Source organism: Rhinatrema bivittatum, chromosome 1 (genome assembly GCF_901001135.1).
Source record: "Rhinatrema bivittatum chromosome 1, aRhiBiv1.1, whole genome shotgun sequence".
Lineage (NCBI taxonomy): Eukaryota > Metazoa > Chordata > Amphibia > Gymnophiona > Rhinatrematidae > Rhinatrema > Rhinatrema bivittatum.
The window spans coordinates 55,523,337-55,537,061 of NC_042615.1; the positions used below are offsets into that span (position 1 = coordinate 55,523,337).

The 13,725-nt window shown below is 43.8% G+C and overlaps 1 protein-coding gene across 1 annotated transcript in view; it reads right to left on the reverse strand.

The window, feature by feature from the left end:
* The window catches only part of LRBA (LPS responsive beige-like anchor protein), a 1,658,631-nt gene that overhangs the window by 913,323 nt on the left and 731,583 nt on the right, over positions 1-13,725 (reverse strand). Inside the window, 1 exon segment of the mRNA XM_029605291.1 lies at positions 7,235-7,299. Coding sequence (XP_029461151.1) covers positions 7,235-7,299 — 65 coding nt within the window.

Consider the following 13,725-nt stretch of genomic DNA (forward strand, 5'->3'; position numbering starts at 1 on the left):
CTAAGAGAAAATTTGAAAAGAAGTTGGTCAGAGGTAAAAACTCACAATAAAACTTTTTAAAAATATATCCAAAGCAGAAAGCCTGCAAAGGAGTCTGTTGGACCGTTGGATGATCAAGGGGTTAAAGGGGCATTTAGAGAAGATAAGGCCATCATAGAAAGATTAAATGATTTCTTTGCTTCAGAGTTTACTGAAGAGGATGTTGGGGAGATACCCGGTCCGGAGAAGATTTTCATGGGTGATTCTGATCAACTGAACCAAATAAACTGAACCTGGAAGATGTGGTAGACCTGATTGACAAACTGAAGAGCAGTAAGTCACCTGGACCAGATGTTATACAACCTAGGGATCTGAAAGAACTAAAAAATAAAATTTCAGAACTATTAGTAAAAATTTGTAACCTAATATTAAAATCATTCGATGTACCCAAAGATTGGAAGATGGTCAAAGTAACCCCTGTATTTAAAAAGGGATCCAGGGGTGATCTGGGAAACTATAGACCGGTAAGCCTGACTTCAGTGCTGGGAAAAATTGTTGAAACTGTTATAAAGAATAAAACCACAAAACATTTAGATAGACATGGTTTGATGGGACACAGCCAACATGGATTTAACCCAAGGGAAGTCTTGCCTCACAAATCTCCAACATTTTTTTGAAGGGGTGAATAAACATGTGGACAAAGGTGAACCAGTAGATGTGGTGTATTTGGATTTCCAGAAGGCGTTCAACAAAGTCCCTCATGAGAGGCTTCTAAGAAAACTAAAAAGTCATGGGATAGGAGGCGATGTCCTTTTGTGGATTGCAAGTTGGTTAAAAAACAGAAAACAAAGTAGGATTAAATGGTCACTTTTCACAGTAGAAATAGGTAAACAGTGGAGTGCCTCAGGGATCTGTACTTGGACTAGTGCTTTATAATATATTTATAAATGATCTGGAAAGGGGTATGATGAGTGAGGTGATTACATTTGCAGATGACACAAAATTATGCAAAGTAGTTAAATCGCAAGCGGATTGTGATGAATTGCAGGACGACCTTGTGAGACTGGAAGATTGGGCTTCCAAATGGCAGATGAAATTTAACGTGGACAAATGCAAAGTGATGCATATAGGGAAAAATAACTCTTGCTGTAGTTACACGTTAGGTTCCATCTTAGGAATTACCATCCAGGAAACAGATCTAGGTGTCATAGTGGATAATACATTGAAATCGTCTGCCCAGTGTGCTGTGGCGATCGAAAAAGGAAACAATGTTAGGAATTATTAGGAAGGGAATGGAAAATAAAACAGAGGATGCAATAATGCCTCTGTATTGCTCCATGGTGAGACTGGACCTTGAATACTGTGTGCAATTCTGGTCACCGCATCTCAAAAAGGATATAGCTGACCTGGAGAAAGTGCAGAGAAGGGTGACCAAAATGATATGGGTCATGGAACGGCTGCCCTATGAGGAAATGCTAAAGAAGTTAGGGTTGTTCAGTTTGGAGAAGAGACGACAGAGGAGGGATACGACAGAAGTTTATAAAATCATGAAAGGACTTGAACAAGTTAATGTAAAGCGGTTATTTACTCTCTCAGATAACTGAAGGTCAAGGGGGCACTCCATGAAATTAGCAAGTAGCTCATTTAAAACTAATCGATGAAAATTATTTTTTACTCAGTGCATAGTTAAGCTCTGGAATTCATTGCCAGATAATGTGGTTTCAGCAGTTAGTGTTACTGGGTTTAAAAAAGGTTTGGATAAGGGCCTAGAGGTTAAATCCATAAACTATTACGGTAATTAATAAGCAATAGTAGCTTGTGATCTATTTAATGTTTGGGTACTTGCCAGGTACTTGTGACCTGGATTGGCCACGGTTGGAAACAAGATAATGGGCTTGATGGACCCTTGGTCTGACCCAGTATGGCATTTCTTATGTTCTTGTGTCTATGAAAACTATCCCCTGGTGAATCCAAGCTGCCTGGGGTACAGCAACCGACCAAATTTCAGATACTCACAAGACTATAGATAGTCATATAGCCTTCCATAGTCAGTGATTGCACTGCAGAGATTATTTGCATTCCGTCAACACATTACCATCCACAACCATTACTTTTTTTTTTTTTTAATTCAAGTCACATTTGACTTCAATGAAACATAAAACAAAAATAGTCATACAATTTGTCATTCTTTCCTAATTTATGCCATTTTAAATGCATTAAAAAAAAACAAAAAAACAGTGGAAGGCAAAAAGGCTCCCTGCCTATAACCATCTATTTTGAATGTTGAAACTATTGACAATTTTGATGAGTGTCACAGTTCCAAGATCATGGCCCTGCCTCTCACTGTCTTGTCAAATAAATACCAATAGCAGGGCTAGCTATTGATGGAGTTTGACATGAAAGGAATACCAGATTTGGCCATTTATCATCACGCCCAAAGAATACATCCTATACAAAGAGCTGTGTACACTTCCCCTGCCCGGGAAGAGAAAATGGCACCAGTCAGGCCAGCAAGGATCCCTCAGGCTGTATAAACTTGTCCTTGGGGGGGATCAGGTGGGGGTGGAGAGTGGGGTAATCAAGACTACTGGATGAAATGAAAATACCACAAAAGCACATGTCCACTTGTCAGAGTACTAATAGGTGTAGCAGAGACAGACTCAGGAGAAAAAAAATATATAGCTATAAGCTGATGCTACTTGTAGAGAGTTATACAAGTGCCTTTGAAAGGAATGGGGATGTATTAGCAGAGCAGGACAATTATAGATAAGGTGTGAACAGAAAGTTTAAAACTGATGCTAAGAATAATTTTAAATGTGTTTTTATTAAGTGCAGATGTACTGTATAGTATGCATTATAAGTGCTTTTGAAATATCAGAAACTCCTTCTGAGTGATAAATTTCATTTTATTAGGGCCCAATCTGGCAGCTCAGTGCCAAGAGCTGTGTACTCCCATGCAGAAGCCCTGAGTTAACTGAGTTCCAGAGGGAGATGATGTTTATGTCCCCTGGCTGAGGACTGTTACAAAGGCTGGGCTGAGTTGGGAGAAAGATACAGAGAGAAAATTCCCAGGTTGTTGCAAATGAAGGCGCATGACACCATAACCCAACAAAGGTAAAATGAGGTAGAAGTCTGAAGCAGCAAGATTATGCCAGGACAAAAACTCAGAACAATACAAAAGGAAACAAGTTACAAAGTATTGGACCACAACAAAAAAAGGAATTTTTTTAAAACTAGTAGCAACTACCCTGACATTCACTGACATCTCTAACGGCATCTGGTCAGAAGAACATAATGGTCTACTTGGACAACAGAATGTGAAGCCAGCTCATGCAAGACCAGAAAGAGCAATTTGAAATTGATTTGATAAGTAAAGGAAGGCTAGTGCATGGACTTGAGAGCTGGAGAGATATGATAAAGCAAATGTTGCTTACCTGTAACAGGTGTTCTCAAAGGACAGCAGGATGTTAGTCCTCACATATGGGTGACATCACAGGATGGAGCCCAATCACGGAACACTTTTGTCAAAGTTTCTAGAACTTTGACTGGCACCTACTGGACATGCCCAGCATGGCACTAAACCTGCAGCTAGCAGGGGTCCCCCTTCAGTCTTGTTTAAAGCTACAGGAAGTGCCGAAAAATAAAACAAAAACAAACCCAACACCGCGGGGTGGTGGGCAGGTTTCGTGAGGACTAACATCCTGCTGTCCTGTGAGAACACCTGTTACAGGTAAGCAACATTTGCTTTCTCACAGGATAAGCAGGATGGTAGTCCTCACATATGGGTGAGTACCGAGCTGAGGATGTCCGAGAAATGCAGCAAATGTACCCAAAATGTGCAATAGGCACAAGGATTGGGGAGGAATTTGGTAGAGGGCATCCTGAACCCTAACAGGCTGGCGGAAGGGTGTTGGTACGTCAAGTTGTAAAAAGTTTTCGCAAGACAGACTGGCCGAAGATGGAATCTTGTCTTCCGGCCTTGTCTAAGCAATAATGGGCTGTAAAGGTATGGAGAGAACTCCAGGTAGCAGCCCTGCAATTGTCAGGAAGCGGCACCCAGCGTAGGGGTGCTACTGAAGTCGCCATGGCCCTCACAGAGTGTGCTTTAACACGGTCTTGAGGTGGAATGCCTGCTTGCTGATAGCAAAAAGATATGCAGTCCGCTAACCAGGAGGAGAGAGTCTGCTTACCCACAGGCTGCCCCAATTTGGTGGAGTAGAAAGAGACAAACAATTGAGTGCTTTTCCTGTGGGCAGCTGTACAGTCTAGATAGAATGCTAGAGCATGTTTACAATCAAGGGTATGCAGAGCCTGTTCTTCCGGATTGGAGTGAGGCCTGGGAAAGAAGGTAGGTAGTATAATGGATTGATTAATGTGAAACTCCGATACTACCTTAGGAAAGAACTTAGGGTGAGTGCGGAGTACTGCCCGGTCCTGCAGAAGTTTAATGTAAGGCAGATAGGTAACTAGGGCCTGTAACTCACTAACTCTGCAAGCAGATGTGATTGCCAAAAGAAAAATCACTTTCCATGTGAGATAGCGAAGATCACAGGATTGGAGAGGCTCGAATGGTGGTTTCATGAGCCTTTCTAAAACCAGATTGAGGTCCCAAGAAGAGGCCGGAGAGTGTGTGGAGGCTTGAGGTGAAGCAAGCCCTTCAGAAAACGTGTTACGAGGGGTTGTACTGAAAGAGGAACATCCCCGACACCTCTATGGAAGGCGGCTACCGGAATGACATGCATGCTGATGGAGGAGGTTTTTAGACCTGATTCTGACAAGTGCCAGAGATAGTCTACAAACTTCATGGTGGAACAGGTAAAGGGATCAAGGGATTGAGAAGAACACCATGACGCAAACCTGTTCTATTTGTAAAGATAAGATTTTCTCGTGGAAGTCTTCCATGAAGCAAGACACGGGAAACTGGCTCCGAAAGGTTAAGTGGCTGAAGAATTAACCTTTCAACATCCAGGCCGTCAGAGACAAGGCCTGAAAATTGGGGTGGAGTAGGCACCCGTCGTTCTGAGTGATCAGAAGCGGGTCCTTTCCCAAGGGAATGTGCCTGCAAATGGAGAGGTCCTGAAGAAATGGAAACCACAGCTGGTGAGGCCATTGAGGTGCTATCAGGATCATGCATCCCTTGTCCTGACGAAACTTCATGAGTGTCTTCGAGAGAAGTGGAAGTGGAGGGAATGCATATAGGAGACCGGTTGCCCATGAGAGGGTGAACGCATCTCTTGGCTGAGAGTTTTGGCTGCGAGTGAGAGAGCAAAAGGTCTCTACTTTGCGGTTCTGAGGTGTCGCAAAGAGGTCTATGTGGGGGTAACCCCAACATTGGAATGTTGAGTCTGCTACAGTGGGGTCGAGGGACCACTCGTGTGGTTGAAAGGCATGACTCAGCTTGTCCGCCAACACATTGTCCACTCCCGGCAAGTAGGTGGCCCTGAGGTACATCGAATGGGAGAGGGCCTCCGCCCATATCTGCGCAGCCTCCTGACACAGTAGGTAGGAGCCCATCCCTCCCTGTTTGTTGATGTACCACATGGCCACCTGGTTGTCCGTCTGAATGAGGATGACCTGGTTGGAAAGGTGATCCTGAAATACCCTGAGAGCATATCTGATTGCTCGAAGCTTCAGGAAATTGATTTGATGTTTGGCTTCCTCTGGAGACCAAGTCCCTTGTGTCTGCAAATCGGTGACATGGGCTCCCCAGCCGAGGTTGAAAGCATCGGTGGTGAGAATTATTTGAAGGTCTGGAGCCTGGAAGGACAGGCCTCAGAGGAAATTGATCTGATTTTGCCACCAGGCTAGAGACTGACGAAGTGAGTCGGTGATGTGGACAGTGGTTGATAGAGGTTGGACGGACTGAATCCATTGTGATCTTAGTGTCCACTGCATGACTCATGGCCAAGCAGGCCATTGGGGTAACCTATACTGAGGACGCCATGTGTCCTAGCAGAATGAGGAAGTGGCATGCAGTTGTGCGTTGCTGAGACTGTAGCTGGTGTGCGAGAGAGATGATAGAGAGAGCTCGCTGTCAAGGCAGAAATGCCTTTGCCTGCAAGGTGTCCAAGTCTGCCCCAATGAATGATATAGTTTGAGATGGGACTAAGCAGATTTTGCGTAGTTGACGAGAAATCCTAGTGAAGTCAGAGTGTGTAAAGTAAGATGTAGGGACGACAGAGTAGCCTGAGTGGGAGCCCTGATCAACCAATCATCTAGATAGGGGTAGATGTGAACACCTTGAGTGTTCACATCTACCCCTATCTACGGCTATCGGGAGCGTTGCGGCTCCCGATAGCCGTACATAAATTGAATTATAACATTCCAACCTATTTAAAACCAGTACATGGATTAAGATAGCTATATCATTTTTAATCAAGAATGGACAAAGATTATCTAAGTGTCACAGATGGGAAAAAAAAAAAAAGAAACCTTTACAATATTTCTAATGTGACCTTGAAAAGTTAAGTGGAAATGTATAGTAACTCCTGGTGCATCTAATCTGCCCAGTTGTCTTTTTCTCTGGTTTTCTGTCACTGTGTGGATAAGCTTATACATTTCTTTAAAGCATCAGTTCCTGCACCCACCATTCCCCATCAGTGTCTTTTACCCAACCTCTCTTAACCTATTTATACTACTGCCCTCTACGTCTGTCCCAAGCAAGTTTAAATTCTAACACTGGCCTCCACCACTTTGGCCAGTTTAAAACCACCAAATACAGCATGAAATGTCAAACATGACTCTACAGCAGGGGTCAGCAACTTATGGCACAGGTGCCATGAGTGGCACAGAAGGCCATTTTTAATTATACAAATCTATCCATAGCTTATATAAGCAGTCTCATATTTATCTGATTTATATTCCACATTTTGACCACTTCAAAGTGGATTACATTCAGAAACTGAACGTATTCTTTAGAAGTAGCAGAATTATAAGTACTTTTAAATAAATAAATAAATAAATAAATATTTCCTTGTCTCCAGAGGGCTCACAATCTAAGCTGTGAGCCCCCTGGGGACAGGGATATTTGTGATATTTAAAAAACTATAAGAAATATAAACTTGCCAACAACAAAAGTACTTAAGAAAGGAGAACTAACCAAATGAAAGCAGCATATGATGGGATTAGCATACAAAACCGCAGTACACAGATTGTTAGAAAGTCAGCTTGGATGATAAAAGCTCTCAAATTTTATAAGTATACCATGAAAGCTGTGAGGAAAGAGTACTCAGCGCCACTTAACACCAGAATTTACCTTCCTTCGTTGACAAGTTCAATGAAAGCAAGGCCTGCATTCTTCTGAATGGAGTTCTGCCATTCCTAGAAAATGAAGAAAAATATGTTGAAAATATTATGGTATAAATAAATAAAACTATGCCGACTGTTTAGCTTTTCATGATTTCAATGAAAAATTATACTACCAAACTGAATAGATACTTCTGAAAAACTGAAGTCGAATAAAACACTGGCCATTTTTTTCTATGTACTTCCATTCCCAATTTCCTCCTTCTGCATGTATAGTTTTGCAAATAAACAGCTAAGCATATTGTTTCCAGTGCATATTTCAGTAATCCTGAATCACAAACTATTTATTTTACTGCCTTCAAAAGATATCCACTTTTTCATTTTTAAAGCAAAGTACTGATTTTACCTAAATAAACAATTTACTCAAGAAACTGCAAACAAACAAAAATATGATCTTCAATGCTTTTTCTGATTTGTATTTCATTTCAAAAGGTAAGTGTTGGAAGCATTAAAATGAGTTAGTCATCAATTTAAATTTAAGTGTCACCACAGAAACAGAGATTTGTATAACAAGGGGGGTGACAGACATTTTAATCAAATTTCCAGACAGGAAAAACATATCAGGAAAAATCTGCCAATTAAGTTAGTTTGAGGTGGTTTTGCTGCATATGTGCTATCCTTACAAATGGCTTCTAGCTATTAAAACGAAATAAGAACAAAGTCTATCAGTTTCCTGTATTTCTTGCAGATAGTGATATCTCTTATTGAACCAACATAAAAATTATGCAAAAGAGATTTCTAGACTACATAGGCCTCCTTCTACCTAGACCAATATAGCATAAGCAATTTCCACCATCAGTCTTCTGTCAATATCAATATCCAGAGCTGAAGAAATCCTAAGCGACAGGACACCATGCAGCATAACAGACCTTGGCACCTGAGATTTGTCAGGGAGCATTAGCAATGCAACGACTGCCAACAGTGGTGGATGCAGTAGCAACTACAGGGCCATCTAGCCATGAGGGGAGCAACAACAGCATGTTGTTTTTTATTCATAAGCATTTAATATTCTGCTGTTTCCTAAAGGTAGGCCCAAGGCAGGTTACATAAAGTAACAAGGTAATGAGTATATAAGTCATACATATAAAGATGAGGGAGATCGATAAGTACTAAGGTACATTAGGTGGGAAAAGAAAGTAGGTGCATTGAGTATAAATTGCACATATATAGTTAAGGAGCAAGTTAAGCACCAGCAGTGTGAGAGATAATAAAGCCAGTTAGACAAAACCAGGAAATAAGTGAACCTTGTGGAATTCGCGGCCTGGAAGGCGTCCAGTGAACAAGTGATAGAGAATGAGTGTCTGCTGTGGAATCTAGGGGAAGGCCCGATGAAACTTTTCTCAGGAAAATGAGGTAGCAAGTTTCCAGGTGCAGCATTCGAAGTAACTTGTTCCATAATTTTGGGCCAGAGCATATGAATGTGCAATCTTGGACATGTTAGTCTAGCCGAAGCCCGAGGCGGGGAGGTCAGAAGAGTCTTTAGGAGGCTTGAAGTTCCCTTGAGGGAGGTGTAGGAAGGAAGAAATTGGGAAAGAAATTCAGGGGCCAGTGGATTCATGCATTTGAAGGCAAAGAAAAATCTTTTCAATTTCATCCTGTTCTGATAGAAAATACTGACCAGCAAGTCTGAATCCAGTATTTCCTATGGAACTGATTACTTTTTTTGAGAGAGATAAATATCACAATGTGTTAAAAATTTGGGATCCTTATTTGACGTTTGTAGATAAGGAACTGGGATCTTAATGTCTCCTCTCACATTTGAGAGCATGGGCCTAGTGAGTGTTGCTTGAGAGTGCAGGGAAACATCTAGATGACAACATGCTTTTCTGCTCTGGTTGTAAACTGATGTGAGACAGTGAATCCTTTGCTTAACTTGTCAGATTCTGAGCTTGGTATCTGACTTTGCATTGTACAAATGAGTTCTGGAATAATAAAAATGTTCTTTCTCTGTTACAACACCTCCTATTGCCTTGCTGGTTTCTATTTTATTGACCTGTTTTAATATTTCAATAAAGTTTCAAAATTAAAAAATATATATATCCTACTGTAAACTGGGAGCCAGTATAGCTGATGTAACATTGGCATAACATGGTCAGTTTATCTGGCCCCTACCGTAAAGTCTAATTGCCATGTTTATAAAAGCTGGCGGAAGTTGAGGCTGTGTGATGCCAAAGATTAGAGAGTTATATGGTCAAGGAAGTTGGTGAGTATTTGACAGTAGTTAGGGTGCATTCCTTGAAGTAGTTATGCAGTTGACAAATTTGGTATAGGTGCTTAAAGGAGGTCTTTACCACTGCTAAAATGCAAGTTTCCATTATTATTTTTAAAATTTATAATTGCTCCAACTGCAATTCTAGGTGGTATACAAAATTACATCTATATAAATAAAAATGTTAAAAAGTTTGTACGAAACCGCTAATCTCAGCAACCACTGAACCGATTGCTTTCAAATTTGGACACAAGCTTCACCTCACATACGGCAAGGTTCTTCTACACTTACATTACATATATGTCACACCGGGGGCTGGTAAAAAAGTTTTAAAATTTGGTTCCACAAAACAGCGACATCTGCTGGACATAAGCGCAAGGTCTTACACCTTGCACAAACACTCACACCCCACACACACGTGACCAATGTTTGGGATTCACACACCCTCCGACCAGACACAAATCCACACACCTCACACACAATTGGCACACATGCCAATTGTACTTACTTCACACACCCTCCCAAAACCCACAAAAACCCACAAAATTCCAGCATGCTACACCGGGAGGCCACTCACATGCCACATGTTTGCAATTCCCACACCTTACAAACTCACACAAAAACACCCTCCTCACACCCCCCACGCCCATGACTTTTCTACTTACTGCCCACACCCTCCGAACGCACGCAAAACGGCAGAATAGTTCGGGCTGCTCCAGCGGGGGGGGGGGGGGGGGGGGGGGCCAACACCGCTCCGTGACACATCGCATACACTACGGCCGTCGGCTGCCAGCAATCAAAATGGCGCCGACGGCTCTGTCCCTTACTAGAACACTCGGGAACGCCAATGGCGGCAGTAGCCCATGTGACATAGTAAGGGCGAGGGCCCGTCGACGCCATTTTCTGGGCTGGCAAACGGCGCCCCTTCGCCCTTACTATCTGAGCGAGATGACCGCTCCCATTGCTCCACCCCACTGACAGAGTAAGTTCTAACAGCCATTGGAGACAGTTTCAGTGCTGGCTGCCGAGGGCCCGGTGCCAATGCTTCCATGCCGGAATGCACGCCCGCTCCACCGACTACCATTTTTGACAGGTATCGGCGAGCCTGCAGGGGAGGGGCGTGGGGATGTTCTTGCGTCCATGTTCGGGGGGGGGGGGGGGGGCAGGGGGCAGTTATCCCCATTCTCTTTTCTTTCTTTTCCACTTAACCTGGCTCTGCCACTGCAACACGTGGCCGGGTACAGCTAGTACATAATAAAACTGTGCCACACAAAACAATCACCACAAACAAAATAGACCCTTCAAAATTAATAGCAGCAATCAAGTTGCCACATCCTATTCCCTAACTCCCAAAAATAGTAACCTGGAACTTTCATCATACATAAAGACACCTGTGTAAGATTCAAAAGGACATCAAGAAACTTGTACCAGCCAGGTCTAACATTAACTAATTTAATGTTTGACCCTACAATGAACATGAAAAATTAAAATAAATAAATAAAGCAGAAATGGTTCTCCTTCCCAATTCATGTGACCTAGGGTTTAGGATTGTTTGAGGTGACACTGATTATTGAGAATGTTCTTGGGAATTATGAGTGGATACAGAGTGAGTGTCAGTTCGAATGTGTGATTGTGTTTGTCAGAAATAAAAAAATTCTTAATTGCAAATGGGAAGTACTGCCAACAGATAGCAAATGTTGCTTACCTGATGTAACAGGTGTTCTCACAGGACAGCAGGATGTTAGTCCTCACAAATGGGTGACATCGAGGATGGAGCCCACCACGGAAAACTTCTGTCAAAGTTTAAACAGAACTTTGACTGGCCCCTACTGGGCATGCCCAGCAAGGCACTGACCCTGCAGCCAGCAGGGGTCTCCCTTCAGTCTGATTTTCAAAGCTACAGGCAGTGCCTAGAAAGTAAAAACAAAACAAACCCAACACCGCGGGGTGGCGGGCGGGTTTCGTGAGGACTAACATCCTGCTGTCCTGTGAGAACACCTGTTACATCAGGTAAGCAACATTTGCTTTCTCACAGGACAAGCAGGATGGTTGTCCTCACAAATGGGTGAGTACCGAGCTGAGGATGTCCTGACTTGCACCAAATGCACCCAATGACGTGCAACAGGCACTACAACTGGGGTGGAATTTGGTAAAGGGCATCCGCACCCTACCGGGAAGGTGGAAGGGTGTTGGTACGTCACGTTGGAAAAAGGTTACGCAAGACAGATTGGCCGAAGATGGAGTCCTGTCTTCCAGCTTTGTCCAAACAATAGTGGGCTGCAAAGGTATGGAGAGAACTCCAGGTTGCAGCCCTGCAGATGTCAGGAAGCGGCACCGATCGAAGGTGTGCCACTGACGTCGCCATGGCCCTCACAGAGTGTGCTTTTACACGGTCTTGAAAGGGAATGCCAGCTTGCTGATAGCAAAAAGAAATGCAGTCCGCCAACCAGGAGGAAAGAGCCTGCTTACCCACAGGATGTCCTAACTTGTTAAGATGAAAAGAGACAAATAATTGAGTGCTCTTCCTGTGAGCAACTGTACGGTCTAGATAAAAAGCTAGAGCTCGTTTGCAGTCTAGGGTATGCAGAGTCTGTTCCCCGGAGTTGGAGTGGGGCCTGGGAAAAAAGATAGGTAGTATGATGGATTGATTAATATGAAACTCAGAAACTACCTTAGGTAAAAATTTAGGGTGAGTGCGGAGTACCGCCCGGTCCTGCAGGAGCTTAGTGTAAGGCGGATAGGTAACTAGGGCCTGCAATTCACTAACCCTGCGAGCTGAAGTGATAGCCAAAAGGAATAACACTTTCCATGTGAGATACTTTAACTCACAGGAGTGCAGAGGTTCGAAAGGAGGTTTCATTAGACGACCAAGAACCAGGTTAAGGTCCCAAGATGGGGCCGGAGGACGTAAGGGTGGCTTCAGATGGAGCAAGCCTTTAAGAAAACGTGTTACTAGGGGTTGTACTGAAATAGGGACACCCTGTACACCTTTATGGAAGGCGGCTACCGCACTGACATGCATTCTGATAGAAGAGGTTTTAAGACCTGATTCAGAGAGATGCCATAAATAGTCCAAGAATTTGGAGATTGGACAGGAAAGGGGATCAAGGGACTGAGAAGTGCACCATGATGTGTACCTTTTCCATTTGTATGAGTAAGACTTTCTTGTGGAAGGCTTTCGTGAAGGTATCAGGACCCGAGAAACGGAATCTGAAAGGTTGAAAGGCTGAAGGACTAACCTTTCAACATCCATGCCGTCAGGGACAAGGCTTGGAGGTTGGGATGGAGGAGGCATCCGTCGTTTTGAGTGAGCAGATGCGGGTCCTTTCCCAGAGGAATGTGCCTGCGGATGGAGAGATCCTGGAGTATTGGAAACCATACTTGGCGTGGCCAGTAAGGTGCTATCAGGATCATGGTTCCCCCGTCCTGGCGTAGCTTCACGAGAGTCTTTGACACAAGAGGAAGTGGAGGGAATGCATAGAGCAGACCGGTTGTCCACTTGAGGGAGAATGCATCCCTCGGCCGAGAGTGCTGGCTCCGAATGAGAGAGCAGTAATCGTCCACTTTGTGGTTCTGAGGGGACGCAAAGAGGTCTTTGCGGGGAGAACCCCACTTGTGAAACAGAGAGGTCGCTACCAGAGGATCGAGTGACCACTCGTGTGGTTGGAAGACACGGCTCAGCTGGTCTGCCAATACAATGTCTACTCCCGGCAGGTAAGTGGCCCTGAGGTACATGGAGTGGGAGAGGGCTTCCGCCCAGATCTGCGCAGCTTCCTGACACAGAAGGAAGGAGCCTGTGCCTCCCTGCTTGTTTATGTACCACATGGCCACTTGGTTGTCCGTCTGGATTAAGATTATCTGATGAAAGAGATGATCTTTGAAAGTGCGGAGCGCATAGCGGATTGCTCGAAGTTCCAGGAAATTTATCTGGTGTTCGGCTTCCTCTTTGGACCATAACCCTTGGGTTTGAAAGTCGTCCACATGGGCTCCCCAACCGATGTGAGAAGCGTCGGTGGTTAGGATTACTTGCGGATCCGGTGGAAGAAAGGGTAAGCCCTGAAGGAGGTTGACCTGAGTCGTCCACCAGGTTAAGGATAGGCGCAGCACTTGTGTGACTGTGACTATGGAGGACAGAGGCTGAAAAGCTTGAATCCATTGGTGTCGTAGAGTCCATTGTGTTACTCTCATGGCTAGTCGGGTCATGGGAGTGACTTGAACCGAGGATGCCATGT